This window comes from Tachypleus tridentatus, chromosome 1 (genome assembly GCF_004210375.1).
Source record: "Tachypleus tridentatus isolate NWPU-2018 chromosome 1, ASM421037v1, whole genome shotgun sequence".
Taxonomy (NCBI): domain Eukaryota; kingdom Metazoa; phylum Arthropoda; class Merostomata; order Xiphosura; family Limulidae; genus Tachypleus; species Tachypleus tridentatus.
Window position 1 is genome coordinate 56,583,715 of NC_134825.1, and position 22,347 is coordinate 56,606,061.

General features: G+C 29.6%; 1 protein-coding gene across 1 annotated transcript; it reads left to right on the forward strand.

The window, feature by feature from the left end:
- Nucleotides 1–622: 622 nt before the first annotated feature.
- LOC143249308 (solute carrier family 52, riboflavin transporter, member 3-B-like) lies at nucleotides 623–21,042 on the forward strand. Its single transcript, XM_076498928.1, has 5 exons — nucleotides 623–1,381; nucleotides 3,048–3,799; nucleotides 6,812–7,165; nucleotides 11,264–11,494; nucleotides 15,574–21,042. The coding sequence occupies exons 2-5, from the start codon at nucleotides 3,104–3,106 to the stop codon at nucleotides 15,772–15,774; spliced, it is 1,482 nt and encodes a 493-aa protein (XP_076355043.1). The 5' UTR covers nucleotides 623–1,381; nucleotides 3,048–3,103; the 3' UTR covers nucleotides 15,775–21,042.
- Nucleotides 21,043–22,347: the final 1,305 nt, after the last annotated feature.

The following is a 22,347-nucleotide window of genomic DNA, read 5'->3' on the forward strand; positions in this document are numbered from 1 at the left end:
TATCAAAGTTTGATGGAAAACTTGATAAGTATTCTAATGATAACATCTGGATGTTAATTTCATTTAGGGCTTATTATAGTGGATTTGACGGTCTAGATAGACCCACAGGTCCCTTACAGTCCTTAAATTATGTATACTAGCAAAAACACTGCTCTACAGCGGTTGTTTATGCTAATAATTACTAACTGTAGAGTTTTTTTTAACTCAGTGAAAAACAAGTGAACATTTTCTAAAAAAGGACTTTATGGATAATACTGCACAGGAAAAGTATTTGGATCGTGCCCTTTGGTGATAAGTGATGTTCAGAGCTAAAAATTTCCATAACTTTTACCAATACAAACTGTAATGCTTTTATATATTAAAAGTGGTACTTTTAATGATAAAATAATAGTTTTTAAGAAGTTTTGTTTCTTGGTATTACATTTAAAAATTACGTCAATAATCAAACTATCACGTAAAGTCCTAGAGAAAGTCGTGTTCTTTTTGTAAGAAGTTTGTTTGTTTTTAACTTTCGCGCAAAGCTACTCGAAGGCTATCTGCGCTAGCCGTCCCTAATCTAGCAGTGTAAGACCAAAGGGAAGACAGCTAGTCATCACCACCCACGGCCAGCTCTTGAGCTACTTTTTTACCAACGAATAGTGGGAATGACTGACTGTCACACTATAACGTCCCCACGGTTGAAAGGGCGAGCATGTTTGATGTGACGAGGATTCGAATCCACGACCCTCGGATTACTAGTCGAGTGCCTTAACCACCTGGCTACGACGAGCTGTTATAACTTCGTAGGAACAAAAAAGGCAAAATTGTATAACAGAAACAATGTTTAATGAGCAATGTTTTATCAGCATTGGGTATTTCTTGTTATTACACCTAAAATATATTATCTGATTATCTATTAACAGAAACGGAAGTTATAAGGAAAATTATTCTAACCTTTTATTTACGACATTTTGATATAAGATAGTCAAGCGTAATATTATACAGGCATGTTTCTGATGCCTTCAGCCACGTAACGAAAATAACAAAAACAAAACCAGTGACGTGTGTTTTTCTAGCAATGTGATTGTATCATACAGGGAACCTTTTTGCGTATGTTCCTTTTCCGAGTGATTCAGTGGGTTTAAAGGTTTATAAACCTAAAAATCGGATTTGAATATCCGCAGTGGCCACAACACTTGTTCTATTAATCTTAGTGATTACCAACAAACAAACATAAGTAAAATAAATAGTAGTAGTGATACCGTAACTGTATTACTATTATGTAAAAGAGTGAGGTGATCCATGACTTGGTAACCTTAACTTGGCTTAAGATAAAGGTTTTCTATTTTAAATATTATTCAAGAAAACTACAAAAGGTATATACTGAGAATTTGCTGTAGAAGTAAGTATTTTTGATATTCATTATGTAAAAAAATGTATTTTACAAACTTGAGTGGCGAAGTGAATACGCTAATATTATTAAGCACAGGAAAGTTGTAGTTGGTATTTAATAAATCTCTTCTCGCATAATGTTAATATTAAAAAAAAAGTTATTCGCCATTTTGTCAGTGCACTTGTAATGGGAAATGCATTTATTTTTATATTTTTACCTTCTATACGTATGTGTGCCATGTTGTAAATGGAATTCAGTCAAACTTGATTAATGTCATACATGGTATATCAGTGACACAGGTGAAAGAATGTTCAATAAATAAAAATTATAAATTACGTGAATATGCAGATGATATTAAAGTTTCGAGTGTTGTGTTGCTAACTGTAAAAAGGATGCTGCTGACTTACAAAAGGATTTAAATCGTGTATTGAGTTAAGCAGATAAATGGCAGATGGGTTTTAATTTTAATAAATACATGATAATGCATGTGGGTTATAATTTTAGTTATAAGTATTATTTGCTTGGGAGTAACTTTAACAAAGTCACAGAAAAAGGGATCTTGGTGTAATTGTTGATTAGTTCCTTTAGATCCTGTTAAGTTATCCTATCAGTGTGCTGTAGCTGGTGGTAATCCAAATAATATTTTAGGTCGTATCTACAAAAATATTGAATACTCGTCATTGTATATGTCACTGGTTAGATCATATTTGGGGTATTGCATTCAGTCTTTGGCTTCTTACAGTAGAAAATACATTGAATTGTTGTAAAGGTTTCAGAGGAGGGTTAGTAAAATGGTTGCTGGATGGCAGGGGTTTTCATATGAGGAGAGACTGAGATCTTTAAAACTGTTTTCAACTGAAAAAGAAGAGTTTTCAACGATCTTACTGAAGTGTTTAAAATTGTAAAGGTAATTCATAGTGTTGATGCATCAACATTTCTTCGTATCAAACAGTGAGATTAGTAGGACTAGGGGACACGGGTATAAATTTGGGCAAGGTAGGAGTCTTCTTCAGCTAAGACAGTTTTATTTTTAAAAAGTAAGAGCAAAAAATTCCCTTATCTGTTTTCATGCAAGAGCATTTGATCAAAAAGAACTCCTTAGAATTTGGAAATACCTAGCCTTAGATCTTTTGCTTGCTCATACTCTCTTATGATGCATATATATATATATATTTTTCAAATTTTGTTCTGAGATGTATTTGTCATTGTCTGTTAATGAGGTATAAATATGTGAAGTTGAATGGATAGAATATAAATTGTAATTAGATGGATTGAATTTTTCAATAAATGACTAATTTCAAGTTGTTCAGAATAATATTTTTGCTGCCAGTTGTTTCAATAAAAATTGTATGCATTTATGTATAATATGCAAGTGAATATGCCAACTATAAGTGTTTCATGAAACACTCTTTTTACAAAAACAAATTTAAAATTAATTGTGATTTGTAAGCTTAATAGGAAATGAAGGAATGTGTAGATTCAGAAATTCAGAAAATGTGTGACAAAGGTTTTGAGAAGAGTTATTTTATTCTTTGTAAAATTAAGAAAAAAAATCCTGTTTTCTTTTCTGGCAAGTATGTACAGGAAAATGTTTTTTTGTTGTTTTTTCCTTTTTTTTCATTCCTTAAGTTATGTATTGCATAGTAATGAGTTACATTTTATGATTATTTTACAGATTGAAGGAGTTTTAAGACATTGAGAAGAATTGTTTGCAGATTTTCAGCCTTCAGAATGGTTAACTTGTCATTGTCCAGTATATTTGTCAAAACTTTGACTGTTTTATTTGGTATTGGATCTTGGATAGCAATTAATGGGCTGTGGGTTGAGTTACCTCTTTTAATACAGGACTTACCAGAGAAATGGAATCTTGCTTCATACTTAGCAATTATCATTCAAATTGCCAACGTTGGACCAATATCGTATTCCATAGTAAGATTGCTGTGTGGAAGAAAATCACTAGAATATCCCACCATACATTTTTTGATGATAGTAGGAGTTGTAGCTTGCCTCCTGTTAGGCTTCTTTTGGTCCGAAACTCTTTACATAGGTGGAGCTAATCATAGTTTTATGCTTCTTATTCTTGTATTTTTCTTATCACTTGTAGATTGTACTTCATCTGTTGTCTTTTTACCTTATATGGCACATTTTAAAGAGCAGTATTTAACACCTTTTCTTATTGGAGAGGGTATGAGTGGATTTATTCCAAGCTTGGTGGCATTAAGCCAAGGGGTTGGAGGTAATCCTGAATGTAAGAATGTATCTTTTAATAATACCAACTTTGAAAATATGACTTATAAGATGGTTCCTTATCGAACACCTCCAAATTTTCCACCAGAAGATTTCTTCTTTTTCTTGATGGGAATGATGATCACCAGCTGGGCATCTTTTACTCTTCTAAATGTCCTTCCAGTGGCAAAACATGAAATGGTAATAAATCTAAAGATGTTTTTTATGTGTTTGTTTGTAAAACTTCCTAAATTATAAAGGTGTATTGTAAAGCTATTTTATGTTAGTAGAATAATAAAAGAGCAATGAAATAGCTTAAGTTAATAATTTTCTATTTATTCAGATGATTTGTAATTAAATGAGTAGTTGTATATCTCTAGGTGTTATTATATAGACTTTTAATATCTTGAAGTGTATTGGAGATAAGCCCAAGTAGCTACACAGAGCTTTGTGCCTTAGGCTTCACTTTCAATCTTCTGTTTTACATTCTATGTATTTTCACAAAATCTAAGTTAGAAGCTCAAGTGCTTCAAACTGTTTTTTTATTTCATTGGAGACAACTAGAATGTAAACAGTTTTAAGATATTTTGTTTTTGCAATTCCATACCTTATTAAGAACATATTACACTTGTGAAGAGACTTGTTATACTATTTTGACAAGTACCAATAAATTAAGCAATATTCAAGATCCATAATGACTTATGAAATAAAATAAGGAGATAATTCTGTTTGTAAATATATCATGAAAATAAACAAATTCAGTACTGATACAAACTTTTATTATTCATTTACTACAAACTACATTTATTTTATATGCAAGTATTTGTACAAGTAGTTTGGGAATGACTTTTATTATTTTCCAAACCACTGGGATAAAGACAGTTGGGAGGGGATAAATATTTTTATTTTAAGAAATAATGCACATTAGTTTCTCACATATTTAACTACAGTTACATGTAAAGTTGTAAGCAACAAACCTACCTCCAGAGAAATAAATTAATAAAAAAAGTACAAATAAGGAAATGGAAATGCTAGAAAATTATGGTTTTAAATTAACACAATTTTTGTACTTTTAATATTTATATGCCATTTTTGCTGGTAATTGTTTGTGGAGGAGATAATATATTTTAAGTGACCTTTCAAAACTATTTAGAATAAAAATTGTAAGTACTTGTCACATGAATTATGAAAGGAAAATAAAACAATTTGATTGTTTACAATAAGTATCATAATTTTAATGTATATACAAATATTATGTTAATGTTAGAAGTTGACAGTGATAAACTGAATGGTCTTAAGCACTGATTTAATTTCAAATTAATACTTACCATGTTTATCAAATGATAAGTTCATCAAAAAGTGTACATATGGCTATTGTTTTATTTTCTTTTACACACATTGGTCACATGATATTCAGTTTATACCATTAATCACACAAAATCTACAGGTTTTTAAAACTGTGTGGTTATTTATGGTTATTTTGATAGTGGAAAATTATATTAGTAAAATGATAAACAAGAGATAACATTCTGACAATTTTTCTTTTAGAATTGCTAATTACTGTTATATATTTTGAAAATAATTTAAGTATTCTACAACTTGATAATTTTAAGTGTGAGGAAAGGAGCAAATTGTTCCTTAATATCATAAAAGCTAAGGTAAGGCAGTTCAAAGGAGAATTTCATTGTAACAATAGATCCCTCTTTTATGTAGTTTTAGTTACTTTGGAAGTGTGTCTGGAATATATTCATCAAATGTAAGTTTTTCCTAATCTATATAACCCATACTTTACTGGTTTGAAAGATGAATTTAAAAAAACAAAAAATAATCAGATAGACTTATAATGCAATCATACAAGTAAAGTGGTACATTAAAAGCAACAAAATATATTCTTGTTCAGTCATAAAGACTGCAAATTTGTCGAGCAAATTTCCTGATTGTTTTAATACATTATCTTGACACTAACAAACTGTAACCAATCATACATTTTCATTATCAAATTATCATACACTGGTAATTAAATATGTTCTTACAGTCTCAGTGAGATGATAATTGGATGCTTAACACAAAATCTTACAGTTGATTAGGTAAAAAGTATCATACAAACCATTAGTTCTTTCATTTCTACACTTATAAATAAACAGCTTGCCCAGTGCAATGTGTATTTTAAATATACAAGACAAAGAAGACATGGGTTAGTATTTATTACTCACCTGAAACTGATAAACGTGTTAAAGTTTGAAGGAGAATACTGTTTGTTCATGTGGGTACAAAATTTGAAACTTGAATTTAGGTCATGCCATATTATTCAAGGGGAATACAAAGAATGTGTATAGTGTTCCACATATGGATCCATTGCATTTCTGTAGATGAGGATATCCATATGTCCATATCAGTGAATGATTTAAATCAGATATATGTATAGGATGATTTTATTTTTCTTGTTAGGAAAGTTTGAGAAATCACTTTAAGTTATAGCTAGTTTAAACTTTACAAAATGACAACCTGATAGTTGTAGTACTAATTTTTTTTCTTAAGGCAAGGTATTTATATTACGTATACCATGGTAGTGATAAGGTACCAAGTAGTTCAGGTCATGAATTAGCTTGGTATGTACTACAAGCCCTATTTACAGTCAAAATGTTTAAAGTTTGCTCTCAAAAAGTGAGTAATGAAACTATATAATTACTACTTTTGACATAATGTTTAAAAATGAAGCCTGATTTATTTTCAGTTCACATTTTGACAGCATACAGTTATGTTATAAAATAAATAAATAAATAAAAGGATTAGAGAAACCAACTTCCACAGTGATACTCAGTAAGGAACATTGCATATTAAAGTTAGCATTACCTGAAGAGTGTTGTGACAGCTAAAACAACAACAGGTATTAAACATTTTATAATTCATGGTCAGAATCCATTGTTAAACTATTTAAATGTACAATAATCATGTATGATATAGTAAAAAGCAACAACAAACTATTCTATTATTCCATGAAATTAAATTTATTTAATCAATTCTGTCTTTACTGACTAAATCCTTATTAGCTTTGAAAATCATGTTTAATAAATTTTGCCCTTTGCTGAAATAATATTATTCCATTTTCGTTAATATTTTTTTATTAAATTTGTTATAATATTAAATAGTTTATGGTAACAAAAAATGTTGCATACTTTAATATAAAATTATATGTGAATTACTTCATTTCAGGTCTCCTACTCAGCTGAAAAAAGTAGTGTAATCACATCACAGTCAGTTAATGTGTCTTTTTTCACATCACAAGAGGAAGGTAGAACAGATAATGCCAATAATAGAGTTGGATGTGAAGATATTTCATGCCACTTGCCAGATCATGAAACATGTGATTCTTTATGTGGAACATCAATGTATTTCAGCCAAACAGAAGCTTCTCATCCTAAAGATGAACTAACCCAGATTGCTGTTGTTGGTTCCAGAAATCGAAAGCACTTACCATATTTGAAGAAGAGAAAAGTATTTATATTTCTTTTGAGTCTTCAAGGTTGGGCCTGTATACTCAGTAATGGAGTATTCCCTGCAATTCAGGTATGTTAACTGTTAGTAGTAATAGAAAATTAATCATTTTTCACTTCTGATTTTTTTCTACTTTTCATTAGTTTTGTTAGGTATGCACTACTTCAGAGATAGGAATCTTTAAAAATATTTCATGTTTTATGTATTAACTAGTAATCTGTATGGATCTTAAGAGTAAATAACTTTTTTTTTATATATATATTTTGTAGTTATTGTCATACTCTATCTTTCTTTAAGATTAGTTTTTGAATGCTGTAGTTATAAATAATCAAAACTTGAGAAGAAATACGGTTACATTGTAAGATTAAAAATAAATTGAACATATAAAATGCACATGAAAGATCATGTCACCCATTTTTCTCAAAACTAGCAGCTTTTCTTATATATACATATAGAGAACTTAAGATTTGTTCTGTTTCTCACTAATCAGAAAAACTAATTGAAATATATAAAAAGTATTGCTAATAATGCAAGTTATATTGTTGACTTCATTAAACACACAATACAAAGAAAATACTAATCAACTGTAATTAAGCCATGTACTAAAAAGTGTAAATGGTTAAAAATTAATAGTTATTGATATTATACAAGGTATAACTAGAGTAATTAACAGTGTATTGAGAAAACAATTGTATTTACATTTTAAAATCTTTAACAAAATTAAAACAATACTTCCTAGCACTAAAGATTAATAGACATTTTAGATTTAAAAAAAAGTATATATCAAATTAGAGGTGAATGCAACCAAAAATATATTGGACAAACTAAATGTAACTTGAAACTGTCTTAATGAGCACAGAGGTTATGTATTTAATAAAAATATGCCAATTTCTCCTCTTGTTGAACACATTTTCAAAACAGGACATTCAGTACAATCGCATGAGACACTTCTTTTGAATGAACTTCACACTAGAGGTGAATTGAATATTAGAAAAATTTATAGACATTTTTGTTCTGCAAATTAAATAAATAATTCTTTGTTAAATCAATGTGAAATGTTAGCTGGTGATAATGCACAGTTTCAGAAAGAAATATTGACTTGTGTATAGTTCTCATACCACCCTCATCCATTACAATGAGTTAAACCTTTTATCTATAAAACTACTTGTTTGTCATGTGGATTTTACTACTGGTGATGATAGTATAAAGCTACTAGAACAGGTAGTCTTTTAAATTTAGCCATTGATCAAATACAATTTTATTGTACATTTTAAATTTTGTCTCATTTTCAATCTTAAAATTTATTGCACAAGTTCTCCTAATTTCATCTTCATTGTTACATCTGCCAACATTAAACAATCAGATCTTAAACAATACCAAATAACAATATGATTTCAGTTCACCTAATGGCAAGAACAACTTGGGAGTAATGTAATTCAATAGCATAATGTGAGCTGCACATTCCCAAGTAATTTACAATTTGTAATACCACACATAGTAGTTAATCACAGTTTAAAAGGCTATAAACAATAAAATGTAATTGTAAATAGATGTATATTGTTACAAGTTTAAAGCTTATGATAAATGAATGCAGTTTCATGATACAATTTAAAGTCATTCTAGAAAGAAAAGGGTAATTTAGATTTATTTTGATTTGTTTTTCCTGGTGGTTATGAAGTTGGTCAAATTGACCAATCATGTATAGAGAGATAGGATAGAGGAATTAACAGATAAAATATAAAGTTTTATTGATAATAAACGTTTGAAATGTATTTAGGATGTTTTATGGATTACACAAGGGATATTTAAATGTTTTAGATTAAGAAAAGTATTTTTAATCATAACATGAAAATCACTTTGCACATAGAGTATTCAAAACAAGTATTCAATGTATTCTTGGACCTGTCTTTAGTTTATTCAAAATACTTTATAAAAATATTTTCTTTTTGTGAACGATTTATAATTTAAATGAAAGACTGCAAAATTTTGTGAAGATGTACATACTATATTGAAAATTAGTAGTATTAAATATATAAAGACTTTAAACGAGTACATAAAGGTCACATGATTGGTCAAATTAATCAATTCCATGCTGAGAGAATTAAATTATGAGTAAACATTATGTTACAAAGTATTCCACATAATGTAACTTACAGACACCAAGAAATAATTTGTTCCATTCAGTTTGTATTTGTGCATGTATGCACACACACATCCATTAAAGAAAACTTAAAAACCACCCTTTACAGTAACTCGTTTTATGAGTCAGTTGTTCTGTTAAAAAAATAAAATTTAACTAGAGCTTAGCATGCCTTTTCTAAATCTTAAACTTGTTTCTCCTTGAGATATTGGGCCTTGCATGGCTAGTGGTTAAGGCACTCGACTCGTAATTTGAGGGTCCCAGGTTTGAATCCTGGTCACACCAAACATATTCACCCTTTCAGCTGTGGGGGCTTTATAATTTTATGGTTAATTCCACTATTCAGTGGTAAAAGAGTAACCCCAGAGTTGGTGGTGATGACTAGCTGCCTTCCCTCTAGTCATTCACTGCTTAATTTTGGACAGCTAGCACAGATAGCCCTTGTGAAGCTTTGTGCAAAATTCAAAACAAACCAAACCTTGAGATATTGTCTTCAGAATATTTTTTTAAAAATGGAAAAACATGTTTAATATTTCATTACTTATCTGAAATTTGAGATTGATGAACTGTGGAAAGTTAAGATGGGAATATCTTTTTTTCATGGTGGTATAAAATTTAAAAACTTGATTTAAACGTTTATGTAATTCACTTTCTGGATATACTTGTAAACTTCAATAACATCACTCGTTACTTTTTTTTTTTTTTGAGAGACATGTTAAGAGATCTTAAAATATAAGATAACTCTTCCATTCCTGGATGATTAAAACTTTATAACCTGAGTGTTTTAGAAAGGTGAACCTTTCTTCTTCAGAGGCAATCTGGGAATAATTCAAGTAGTTCTTTCCTAAATGCTTTTTAATAAGTCAATATCCTTTGTTAAGTAAGTATATCAAAACATTTTTGATCTCTGATTAGCTTTTATTGTATATGCATCCAAGGGAAAAACTTAATCCCACCTTGCATTTTTCAATAATTTATCAATTCCTTTTTTTTTTTAACTTTTTTAAGTGCCTACCCTGTTGCTAATGGTAACTCATTCCACAAACCAATTACTCAATGTGGAAATTGCCATGTGCAATTACAGATTAAGTGAATATTACCATGTTAGTATCATGATCCATCTAGCATGTTAACCAAGGAAACTCAGTTAATACAAATGCAGAGACAAATCATGTTAGGACTTGTAAGTCTTTACAATTTACAAAGATACCTTGAATTAATGTAATTTGACAGAGGAATGTTTATAGTCTGTAGAGTATGAAAAGTTGGAAGTGATTTAGAATTAGAGTTTGATTATACACATTTTATCATACATGAAACAATTCATCGATATAAATAACTTAACAGTAAAATATCTAAAAATGTTTAAGTTCACTGAAAGTGCTGTAAAAATATTATAAACAGTTGTTTGTAGTGCAACAAGGAAACCAGTGTAAAAATTGCATTTACATTCTTTCAAGAATGCTTGACACCATTTTGCATGCTTTAAATCCCATCAGCAATGTATTTATTAGATGTGGTTTTTGATATTGTGGAATAATGAGAACTACTTTTGATATGTTTTTGAGTGATTGCTCATTGAGACCTTGTAAGCAATGAAGAGTACAATGTAGCAGCAGTTATGTAGGCCAAGGATAGTGTTCTATTACATTTCAGTGGTGTTTAGTTAAGAGTGTGAATTGAACAAAAATCATTATCAAACAGCTTACAGATTTGTAATAATAAAGACTCAATAAGGATGATTTTCTTCTGTAAATGGTTACTTACATTAAATTTGTTTTAAATATTCCCCTTCCCCAAAAGTGTATCATTTTATTGGTTTTCACCAACAAAAAGTCAAGTTACAACTGTTCATTGCATGCTAATAGCAGCTACAGGACATTTTTTAACTAGTGTATAGTATTAAGCATAAATACTAAAATTTAAAAAAAAATGGTTTATTTAAAATATTTACACTAGATGTGCATTTTTTTTAATTATATTTGTTTTCTTCTAAAGTTTAATTGCATAAAATTATACTGTTCTTTCAGCCATTTTCCTGTCTCCCATATGGTGACAAAGCTTACCACCTGGTTGTCACACTATCTAGTATGGCCAATCCTGTGGCTTGTTTTATAGCAATGTTTTATAAAATCCAGTGTCTGAAAGGTGTGTCTCTACTCTCTGTCCTGGGAACATTAGTGTCTTGCTATGTTATGGCAACAGCTGTACTTAGCCCAGAACCTCCACTGATGAATTTATTGAGTGGAGAGCTGTTAGTGGTATGTATTAACTAAATAACTTTAATTATCATTGATGTATTTTATTTCCTTGTATTTGTTGACTTAACATATAATGATAATACATTATAGAATTACTATGTAGTATCATGTATTAAAATAAAAGTAAAACAAACCCACTAAAACCATAGAACTTTAGAAAGTTGAATCTGCCTTTATCAGATAAAAACAATAGAGCAGGGTTTGGAAACTCGTCAAAGAAGAAAAGCCATTTCTTTTGTTTTTGTCTAAGATCAAAACATTTTGAGAATCACAACAGACCCTAATGGTCTAATTTAAAAATGTCCCCCAGTGGTACAGATTTACAACACTAAATTTTGAGATTAGATTTTTAACACCTATTGCACCTGAAAGATATTCAACTCTTCTTCAGAAAAGAAGTAGTGTTGGAGAGCTGAACAAATATTCTTAAAGATCCATGTGGGGCTTGTGTTCTGCAAGTTGCCAACCCCTGCATTAGAGTTTTATCATACTTTTTTAACCCTATGAAGCTAGGCTTAATCACTTTGTTCAGTCTTGTAATTATTATATAACTATGAAAATGTACATACTAGATCACTTGAGGTGTTAAGTGTATGTTAAAAGTGGCCAAGTTTTTATGTATAAACAGTTCAAGTATTTAATATCTGTGGGGGTGTTTTGACCTCATTTTACTTCATATAGTAACCTAAGTTAATTTAAGTATGTGAATAATGCAATGACATTTTACTGAATTCATTATTCAGTATTATATTTTGCTAACTTAACTTTATCAGTATTAAGTTTCTCAGCTTATGTTAAAGATTTCCTTGAAAATAATTTGAGTAAAAACTTCATTTTGATTTATTCAGCCATGCAAAATCCTAAAGCTGTACTGCATGGCTGAATAAATCAAAATGAAGTTTTGGCTTGAATTTTTTCAAGAAAATCTATGACATGAACTGGAAAAAGTTCTTTTTCTCTGGGTGAGTTGGCATGGAATGACCCATATATTAAATATTTCCTATATAGATAAAATACAGATATTTCACATATAAAAAGTCAGTGGATTCTGGGAGATCTGTAGAATGTACCCTGTAATTTACTGTATTATCCTATTTCTCTAATCCATTACTTAACCTGTTGCTGTCTGACTCAAACATTGTCACATAATTCAGAGCATTAATCTTTTTCATCCCATCCATACCTACATCTCATAGTGGATGTCTATTTAGCTGGGTGGACTTGGAGTTCTAGATAACTTCACTGTTTTCTTTGTTTGGTCTCCTGTAGAGTAATATTTCTACAACAATACCCTTGAGATATGGGCATTTCAGTGGGCTTACCATAATTTTTTTTGTTATAGCTGCCTGAACATCTTGTTTTAATGTATTTCAACAACTCCAATGTCATTTCTTATTTCAGCCATTATGGAGATTCTTTCTCTTGTGATTTTTGCTTTATTTTTCTTGGAGTTCACTTTTAGGCTTATGACAACAACATCTGTATGTTAGCTTATTATGTTTAGAGAGTTTTGAATTTAATAGCAAATTGGCTGTTTTGCCTGGACCAAATACTTCAAACAAAGTGGTTCCTAATCTCCTGGTGTTTCTGTGGATTTGTTTCCACTTTGAAAGCCCTCTTATTGATGTATTTTCAACTCTCCTCTAGACCAAGCTTCCACTTTTTTTTTAACCTTCAGTTCCAGTCTTCATGGACCTGATGGTTTTTCCCTTTAAGTCTGGATTAATCAACCCTCTGTTTGTATGCCTATCTTTGTGTTCATTGTTTTGTCATGGTGTTCTTGTAATTCACGGCACTCTTTGGCCAAATTTTTCACACTGTCCTTTTTTGATGAGCTCAGTTATGATTTTGCTTCTTCACCTTATGGGGATTGTGGAGTCTCAGTCTTTCTTGGTTTAGAGCCCCCAACCCCCAGTTTTTTTTTTTGGTTTTTTTACCTTATTGTCAGAATCCATCTTTCACCATGATATGCCATGCCTAAACTTTCATATGTATTTTGTCTGGTGCCTTGTTCTAACTCACTCCTGTCAGCTTTGGAATCTATCACAGCAAGTTTTAATAGTTTACTGATTCTGGTCCATTTACCACTTCATTCCTCCAGGTTGTCTGATTGTTTCTCATCTTGCTTCCTTTATTGCCTGTTTTTTTTTTAAAGAGTGTCCTACCCATTTTTGTAATTAGCAGTTACTGTGTGACTTTGTCTTCCCACATTTTCTCTGGTCATTCTCTTTTTCTTTTTGTGGTCCTTATGCACCTCTTAAAAACTGTTCTAACCAGTCATTGTTCTTATCAAGTTCATTTACTGGACTAGGACTTTTGTTTAGTCGTCAGGGCTCATACATGCTCTCTGTTTTGAACCATATATCACCCTTTCCCTGTACCATCTTTCTCTTGAGTCATGTTTTTCCTTTCCCACTTATATGAAAGACATTATTCTGATATTTTTGTCTTGGGTGAATCTCACATTCTTTACCATAGTTACATGCTGATGTTTACTCCCCCAAATGCTCTTCCTTCCCCAAGATTTAAGTTGTTTTGGAGAGGGATTTCTAATTTTTATGACTTATCTCCTTCTACCTTGACTGGTTCATCCAGTTTATCTGCTCCTCTGTTTCATCATCCACCATAAAGTTTGTTGTTTTGCCACATCACTCAAACCTGGTCATTGACATCCTGTAGGTGTGATATTGTAGGAGGGTTATGGATAATCCCACTTTGTGTCACTTACATCACAGTGCAGCTTCTTCTTTCTCCAGTCATCATTCTCAAACCTTTAGAGACAAGAAAAATAAAAGTGCATATGTATACAGTGTAGGCCACCCCTACACCAAGAATCAGACCATTCCTGGTGGCTGCAACCAATCAGATGGGTCTTATGTTCTTTTCAGGATACAGGTGTGGGATAATTCATACCTTCATGTAAGTATTTTTCTCCTGCTTTACAGCTGCTTACCCAAGTGTTACTACACCTACATACGACATAGACCAGTTAAGAGCCTTTAAATTCCACCAACTTTTTGCAACAATTTAGCATCATGCAGTTAATGTATTTACTTTTCTGCACAACTATTTGTATTAGAAAGTGTTCCAGCTTGAGATGAACGTGATTTTTAACCAAGTTATGTTTGTACTGTACAGTATTATCTATCTGAATTGCATTTGTAGGTAAAGAAAATGTTAACTTTTACTTCTCCATAACTTGACATGAAAATAAATTTTGTAAATGCATCTATTGAATAGATGCTCTCAGAAACAGGATGTGAAAGATTGTAATCCTCAATTTTAGTGGTTACATGCTAAAACATTTTTTTCATTGAGGCTTATACTTATCTGAGTGTCTTGTATTATTGTTCTACGAGTAAGAAGTGGTACAAAAACTTCTTCAGATTGTTATAAGGAAGAAATTTATCTCTCATAAAAAAATTTATAATGGGAATAATCATTGATTTAAGGAACCTATGATTTTTAAGTAGCACACTTAATAGTGAGATTCACTATTGTTACTCCTTTTTAATCATTTAAAGAAGTTTTTTTTTCATTGCTTCATCGACCAAAAATCAGTATACACTATAAACAGAAGCCAAGCACTTCCAGCAAAGATCCCTGATTTTGTGATGTATTGAATAAAGTCTTTACTTCTTATTCATTTGCATTTGTTGATTTTTCTTTTGCTGTCCATGTTACTTTTAGTCTTTTGAAAAACATTTTCTGAATCTGCTACATATACCAAATATTTATAATTTACCTTTAGAATATAATTTTACCTGAATAATATCTACACATGTAAAAATTATCTAAATTGTACATAAATTGTCTTTTGAAATATTTGTAGTGAAAATTTATTAGTGTTTTAAAGTATGTAACATGTTTAGAAATCATTTATTTTAGAAGTGACCTTTGAACTGTGGCTCATTTCAAACCCTGAAACTTGGGCAATAAGAATTGATAAAATTTGTACCCCTTATTTAATTTGTCTTAACTAAAATGTTGGATCAGTGTTTTTTGAGTTGCATCTTGTAATTCATCATTGTCTCACTTATTTGATTTTTATGATATTCTGATTTTTTATTTACATATAGGTTATGTCATGGATTTTGCTGGTAGGTATATTTTCATACACCAAGGCTAGTATTACAAACCTAATGCGTGAAGAAGGACATAGAGCTTTGTTCTGGTGTGGTGCTGTAACCCAGGCTGGATCAGCTGTTGGTGCATTGATGATGTTTTTATTTGTTAATGTGGGCAATTTTTTCCACAGCTTTGATGCCTGTAGTCAGTAATAATACTAATTAGTTAGGCTTACTGGTTGTCTTAGTAAAAGGAAAAGCCATCATTTTAATGGCTTCTATTAAGGCTTACTTACCAAATATATATAGACAAGTTGTAGTATTATGTATTTATCACACCAGTGGGAAATATTTTATGATTAAAAGAATTCAATACTGCTTTCATTTTCATTTATTATTTCTAGTTATTACTGGATAAACTTATGTTTTAAAATAAAATAATTGTTTTCATGATTGGGGCATAGGTATTTATTTGTAGATTAGTTTAATTCATTGCAGTTAGGTAATTTTTTTCTTTAATTGTAAGTTAATTATTTTACATTCTGTTGTTGTAAATTGTGGCAAAAGCTCTCTTTACACAAGTGTTATTATTTACTTACCAGTTACTTACATATTTTAAAACATCACACCATCAAGTCATTTAGGAATGTATTTTTCAGAAGATCTAAAAAAAGGTCCTGCCAATTCATTGTTAGAGGCTTAGAAATCTTCAGAATTATACCATGTGTTTCATATTATCCAGTTTGAACATTGTTGAGCTTTGTAACTTTTTGGTACTCCACTATATAATCAATGTATGAAATGTCTTCAAAAGTCTTTCAATTCCCACAAAATCTGTTCTAAGTCATTTTTGAAGAACTGTCTGTTAACCTGTGAGTTTGTCATCATAATTCAATAGTTTGAATATGATAATACATTTGTAGCAGCTTAATAAAATATTACTAAGACTGCTATACGTAGATGTAATGAATCTCATGTTCATGTTTTTATTTATGATAATAATAATAATAAAAAAATCTAAAAAATAATGAAAATTTTGAATAAAAATGAAATCTAAAGCTCTTGTTTATTTGTCCTATTTTTTGTTTAAGTGGCCTTTAAATGTTTCATTCTTGTGTATGTTATATATATGTATGTGTGTGAGAGAAAGAGAAATTAATAGTAAGACAAGTATTTATGGGCTTCAGAGTTTTAGAAATAACATCATGTAGTTAGTAACAAAGAAATGTTATAAAGACAGTTGAAATCACCAACTGTTGTTTATTGCAGAATAATATTTCATAATTAAGCTATGCTCTGAATGCAAGAACTATATAGTCAGTTTCAGTCCAGCTAGTGTTTGAAAGACATATTAGGTATCATAATTCTTCATTTATATAACTTCTGTTATATAGAAAGATTAACTTGGGGTTTTACAAGTAGAGAAAATGATAATGAAACTGACCAAGAATGAATAAATTAATCTCTAATATTCCCTCCTTGTTCAGGAATATTGTTATTATAAAGTATATTTAGTGACTGAATGAGGGAGAATATACTACTATTTTGGTTATTGATGGTACCTGCAGTTTTAATGAACTTTATATTTATAGTTCCATAAAGATGTATGGGTGTGAATATACACTAATTCCCAGTATTTTTAATTCCCTGCAGTTTTAATGAACTTTATATTTATAGTTCCATAAAGATGTATGGGTGTGAATATACACTAATTCCCAGTATTTTCAACTCGCATTTTACAGTTCATTAACCCTTTCTGGGCTGATGAGCACCTTTCAACTGTCTAGTGCACATCTAGATATTAAATGATAAAATCTAAGTGAAAGTAATAATTATAACTTTAAGTCATTTTTTATATTTATATTTTGTAATTTTATTTAATATAATTTGCAGAAAATGTTCTTCAAATTTGCATATTTGGAAAGGTCTTAGGAGTTTTGTTTCTAAGCAAGGACTCTTATTATTATTATTATTATTATTATTTCTTTTTAGAATTTTTCTGCCATTCCAAAGCACAGGTTTATATTTCATAAGAAGCTTGAGAATATAGTTAGCCATATTTTGCTTCTTACCTAGTTTTCCTTGCCTTTTTTACTACACATCTCCAATAACATTTGACAACATATCTAAACAACTACAAATTAAGTTCAGCTTTTTAAATAGTTACAGGCAAACTTGAAACACCATTGGATAGAGCAGAATATAAAGAGTATAAGGTGATGTGAGAAGTAATTATTGGTTTCATGGGAAAGTGATAACTTGTAATTCTTGCTTAGAAAAGCAACTGAATCTAATGGGGAGTATAGAAAACTTGGCAACAAACCTGGGTGTATTTCTATAGTTTCTGTACTTTTCTCTTTTTTACTCCTAGTAAATGATATTTGTTTGAATGCTATGAAAATGTTATCCTATGACAAGACATTAATGAGCCATATTATGTTTAAAATAGTACAATAAACAACAGCAAAATATTCTGGTAATTCAAATCCTTATTTGTTGTATGTTATTATTCTCTTTATTATTATGCTTGCAGACTAATAAAATAACTTATTATTTATTGTTAAATATAAATCGATTTTGACCAAAAATATTGTTACATCATTTGACCTTATACCATTTTGAAAGGTCAGGTTCTGGATTACTTCTAAACCTTTGCCTTTTTTTTTACAGTTATAGCTAGAAGTGCCTGCTATTGCATATCAGCAATATAAGTATGTTAATGAATACCAATCAAATTGAAACTGATTAGATATGTAAGATGGATATCTGTGATCAATTTTTAACCAAATTAAATACAAAATGAGAAGTATTTTTAATTTTGTTTTTCAAAATGATGTGTCAAAATTTGGGGAAATTTCTCAACATAAAAATTACAGAAACCAAATCAAATTAGTCTTTTTTTCAGCTGAAATAAAATACTATTTAGTAAGTGTTCTAAATTTCATGTATTGTGCTTGAGAACTACCACTGCCAGAAGGAAATAATACAAGGGATATCAGTGATGTCCTCCTAATAAAAAAAAAATTGATTAAATCATTTAAAGGTACTAATGACATTTCATTTTGATAACTCAGCTTCTAAGATGAAAATGGAACTTTTTTGTTTTGTTTTATAGTTTATCATTTTTTGTAGGAAATCTTTATCAAAAACAACTGAATATATTTTTCTGCTTTCTTTGAGCAGTAATATGGTCATACTTGAAAGACGATAAGCTGTTGTTACTCTTTAGCTAGAATATTGCATTTGTAATGTTTTGAGATTCATATTGAAATAATTAAACTAACAATAGCAAAATTTCATGACCTTCAAATCCTCTGTGGCTGTAGTGTCAACACTCAGAATCTGTTGTTTATTAATTGGTTTTGAATGTTCTTTCATCACTCTTTTTTTTTTACCCTTCTCTTCATAATATGAAGGGTGGAATTTCATGCATCAAACTTTAGTTCATAATTTCTGAAAAACAAAACTAGTAATTATTGAATTAATGTATATCAAAATGTACCAATTAAGAGTACAACATTGTTGGGTTAGATTAAATTAAAAAGATAAATGGCCCAAAATATGTAAATTTTAATAACTATTAAAAATCAATGAACTGTCTTCTAAATTCATGACAAATTTGAATATATCGTAAGGTAAAACAAAATTGTGCATTCTGTATGAACCATTTAGATGTTTCTTTAACTACTGTAACTTCAGACTTAGTGGTAATTTACATTTTGCTTTAGACATTCAGGATTATTTTAAATTTGTACATGATTTTGTCCAGCATAAGTACAATTATTTAGGCTTTATAATTCTTTTGCATGTTTTTTTTAATGTAATATTTGCAGCAGTTTCCAAAGAACATGATGCATTTAACTTGAAATTAATTAGTGAGAAATACTAACGAATAATTTGTTAGCATTGTAAGTGGCTGACGTAAACTTCTGACAGTAGGTTATTCATTTAAAACCCTAAATGAATAAATTTTGTTCATAGAAAGGTTTATGGCTTTATATAACCAAATGTGATAGTTTTAATGATTTTTGTTTGCATTTAATTTCTGTGGTGTAAGTTAGGTTTTTATTTGTGTGTGGTGATAGTTTTAATTTTCACTGTTTTAAATATTTTACAGAAGCCTTTTTTAATTTCTGTGATATTAACATATATATTTTAGTTATTTTTTTCTTGAAAAGGATTACTTTGTAATGTCAGATGCTTTAAATTTTGTCTTTGCATATAGACCATAATGTATCAGGGACAAAAAGAGAACAAAATACTGGAATTCTGTATTGAGTAAAGATTTTGAGTTGCTTTTAGATGCAGTTATAAACTTCAAAAAGTAATTAACCAGTTACACTAAAAATTCAAAGAGACTTTTCATGTTATTCAGTAGAAAGTATTTCATTAAATTACTGTTTGTATCACTGTGTTAATTCTTTCACTGCCATGGGCATTATATGTCTTCCTCTATAACAGTGCCATGAAAAAGGGTATTCCCATTAAATTTTCCTGTGTCTTTATTCTTATTGTGTACTTAAAATATAAACAGCATTGGGACAGTTGTTTATCTGTAATGTAGCAAAGAAAAAAAAATTACTTTCAGGATAAGTCCAAAAGTCTCAAAACTATGATGCAGTTTTGGTTTCCTGAACAAGGATATTTTAAAGTTACTCAAGTATTTGGTATTATATGTGTGTCTATGTATGTATGTATAGATGTGTATAATATATGCATATATATTTTTTCTTTCAGACGTATAACACATAATTAAAACATAACATGTATGTCTGTAAACATGTTAAATGCTTTATGGTGATTACTATGATACATTTAAATTATCTAAATCTGTCCAGACTAATTAACACAGTGACTACAATGCCAGATGTACACATTTAATTATATATTATCCAACACAAACAATTTGATCTTAGCAAGAGTACATACCTGATATTTCAGTGCACTTGAATTGTGCATAATATTTAATAGTTCTCAGTATTTATGTAGGACCAGCTTTATCAAAATATATATGTATGTGGATCTGGTTTGCATATTTATTATTAGGAATTTTTAATAATAATAAATTATGTATACAAAACTTTTGATATCATACAGGAATTAAATGGGATAGTTTTCTAATGTTTAGTTTTATCTGATGTAATCCTGTAGTGATTATCAAATGTTAGCATGACACATTGACAAATAAATGTTTTTTTGTAAACCCAGAACAGATGGTAATAATTGAAATACCTTCATGTGCTTATTTTCTCTCCCTCTAAAGTTAATGCACTTTAAATCAACCATAAAAGTCATACTAACCTCCTAGCATATATTTGTTTTAGGTAATACAGACAATTATTCTTAACTGATTTTTACTTAAGTACCTGAAATGTAATTAATATTCAGGCTTTATAAAGTAATTATAGTATTAAATATACTTCATCATCAGTGACCAATTTTAAAATGCTCTTAATAAAATGTATTTTTCAAGCATCTTCACTAGCATTGTGCTGCCATTATTTTGTAGTGTCACACATCGTAATATACATAGCAAAAGCTGATAAACATACAAATTAAATTTTGAACAAAAATGATCATTTCACAAACACACATACCTAATAGTAAACAAAAAAAATGATGATAAACCCTATTAAACATTATACTAATATACAAGAAAAATATTTTCTTTGAAAACAGGTGGAACAAGGGGGTACTCAGTAAATACCAGATCTAAAAAAAATAAAATGTGCCCATATGACAATTGTTATCAACAAACATGCATCATTTTGATAGAACAATGAAGACCAATATTCTATACATGCCCAAAACATTTCATCAAAATCAAATCATTTTTGACTGAGTTATAGAGCAAAAACAAATTGAAAAGTTGGTCCCTATGTTAACAGATAGGAATATTTTGGGATTTCATGAACCTGTCCCTTCAATAACTAATCGCCTCCAAGTTGAGTCATAGTTCAGTTGTTTATCAACAGGATGAAAACATAACTTCCATCCACCTTTGGTGGCAAAGGTATTAATACAATTTGGAGGGGCTGATTCCAAGTCTGGTATGTTTTTTTGTTATCACATCAGATTTTTTCAAAAAAATCAATGAAACTTCCTGGTTTTATATGTATGATATAAGCAACTTCCTGGTTTTATATGTATGATATAAGCAACTTCCTGGTTTTATATGTATGATATAAGCAACTTCCTGGTTTTATATGTATGATATAAGCAACTTCCTGGTTTTATATGTATGATATAAGCAACTTCCTGGTTTTATATGTATGATATAAGCATAATAGTAGATGAAACATTAACATCACACCACCAAAACGTTATTGAAATATGAGTAAAAGAACAGTAATATAATTCACAGAAAGAATCATGTTAGATTGATTTTCATTGGTTACATAAAACATCAAATTTGGGTGAATTTCCTCTTCTTAACATGTCTTTTTGTAATAAAAACAAAATTTAGTATTTTATCTGGCAAGAATGAGGTACATTTAAGTTTGTTTATACATATTCGTCCAAATAATGACTGCTTAATTTTGAAGAACAGTGGTGTGACAGTTAAAAACAAAATTAGTTTTTATCTTATAGTATAAGAACTTAAAAAATATGATTTTTTCAAATAGCAATTTACTTGTAAACTGGTGTTATCTTAGTTCATATTCATACTTCTAAAATGATATTAGAACAGCTGTAACATTGAAATTGGTTTTTTTTTATTGCATATTTTAAATTACATTATATAACCATTGAAATGATTATATTTTAATTATGCAGTTTTATTAA

Excerpts from the sequence above, each read along its gene's own strand:
- LOC143249308 (XM_076498928.1), top strand. The coding sequence starts at position 3,104 with ATGGTTAACTTGTCATTGTCCAGTATATTTGTCAAAACTTTGACTGTT. Across the intron at positions 7,166-11,263 it reads GAGTATTCCCTGCAATTCAG|CCATTTTCCTGTCTCCCATA; the intron begins GTATGTTAACTG and ends CTGTTCTTTCAG. Across the intron at positions 11,495-15,573 it reads TGAGTGGAGAGCTGTTAGTG|GTTATGTCATGGATTTTGCT; the intron begins GTATGTATTAAC and ends ATTTACATATAG.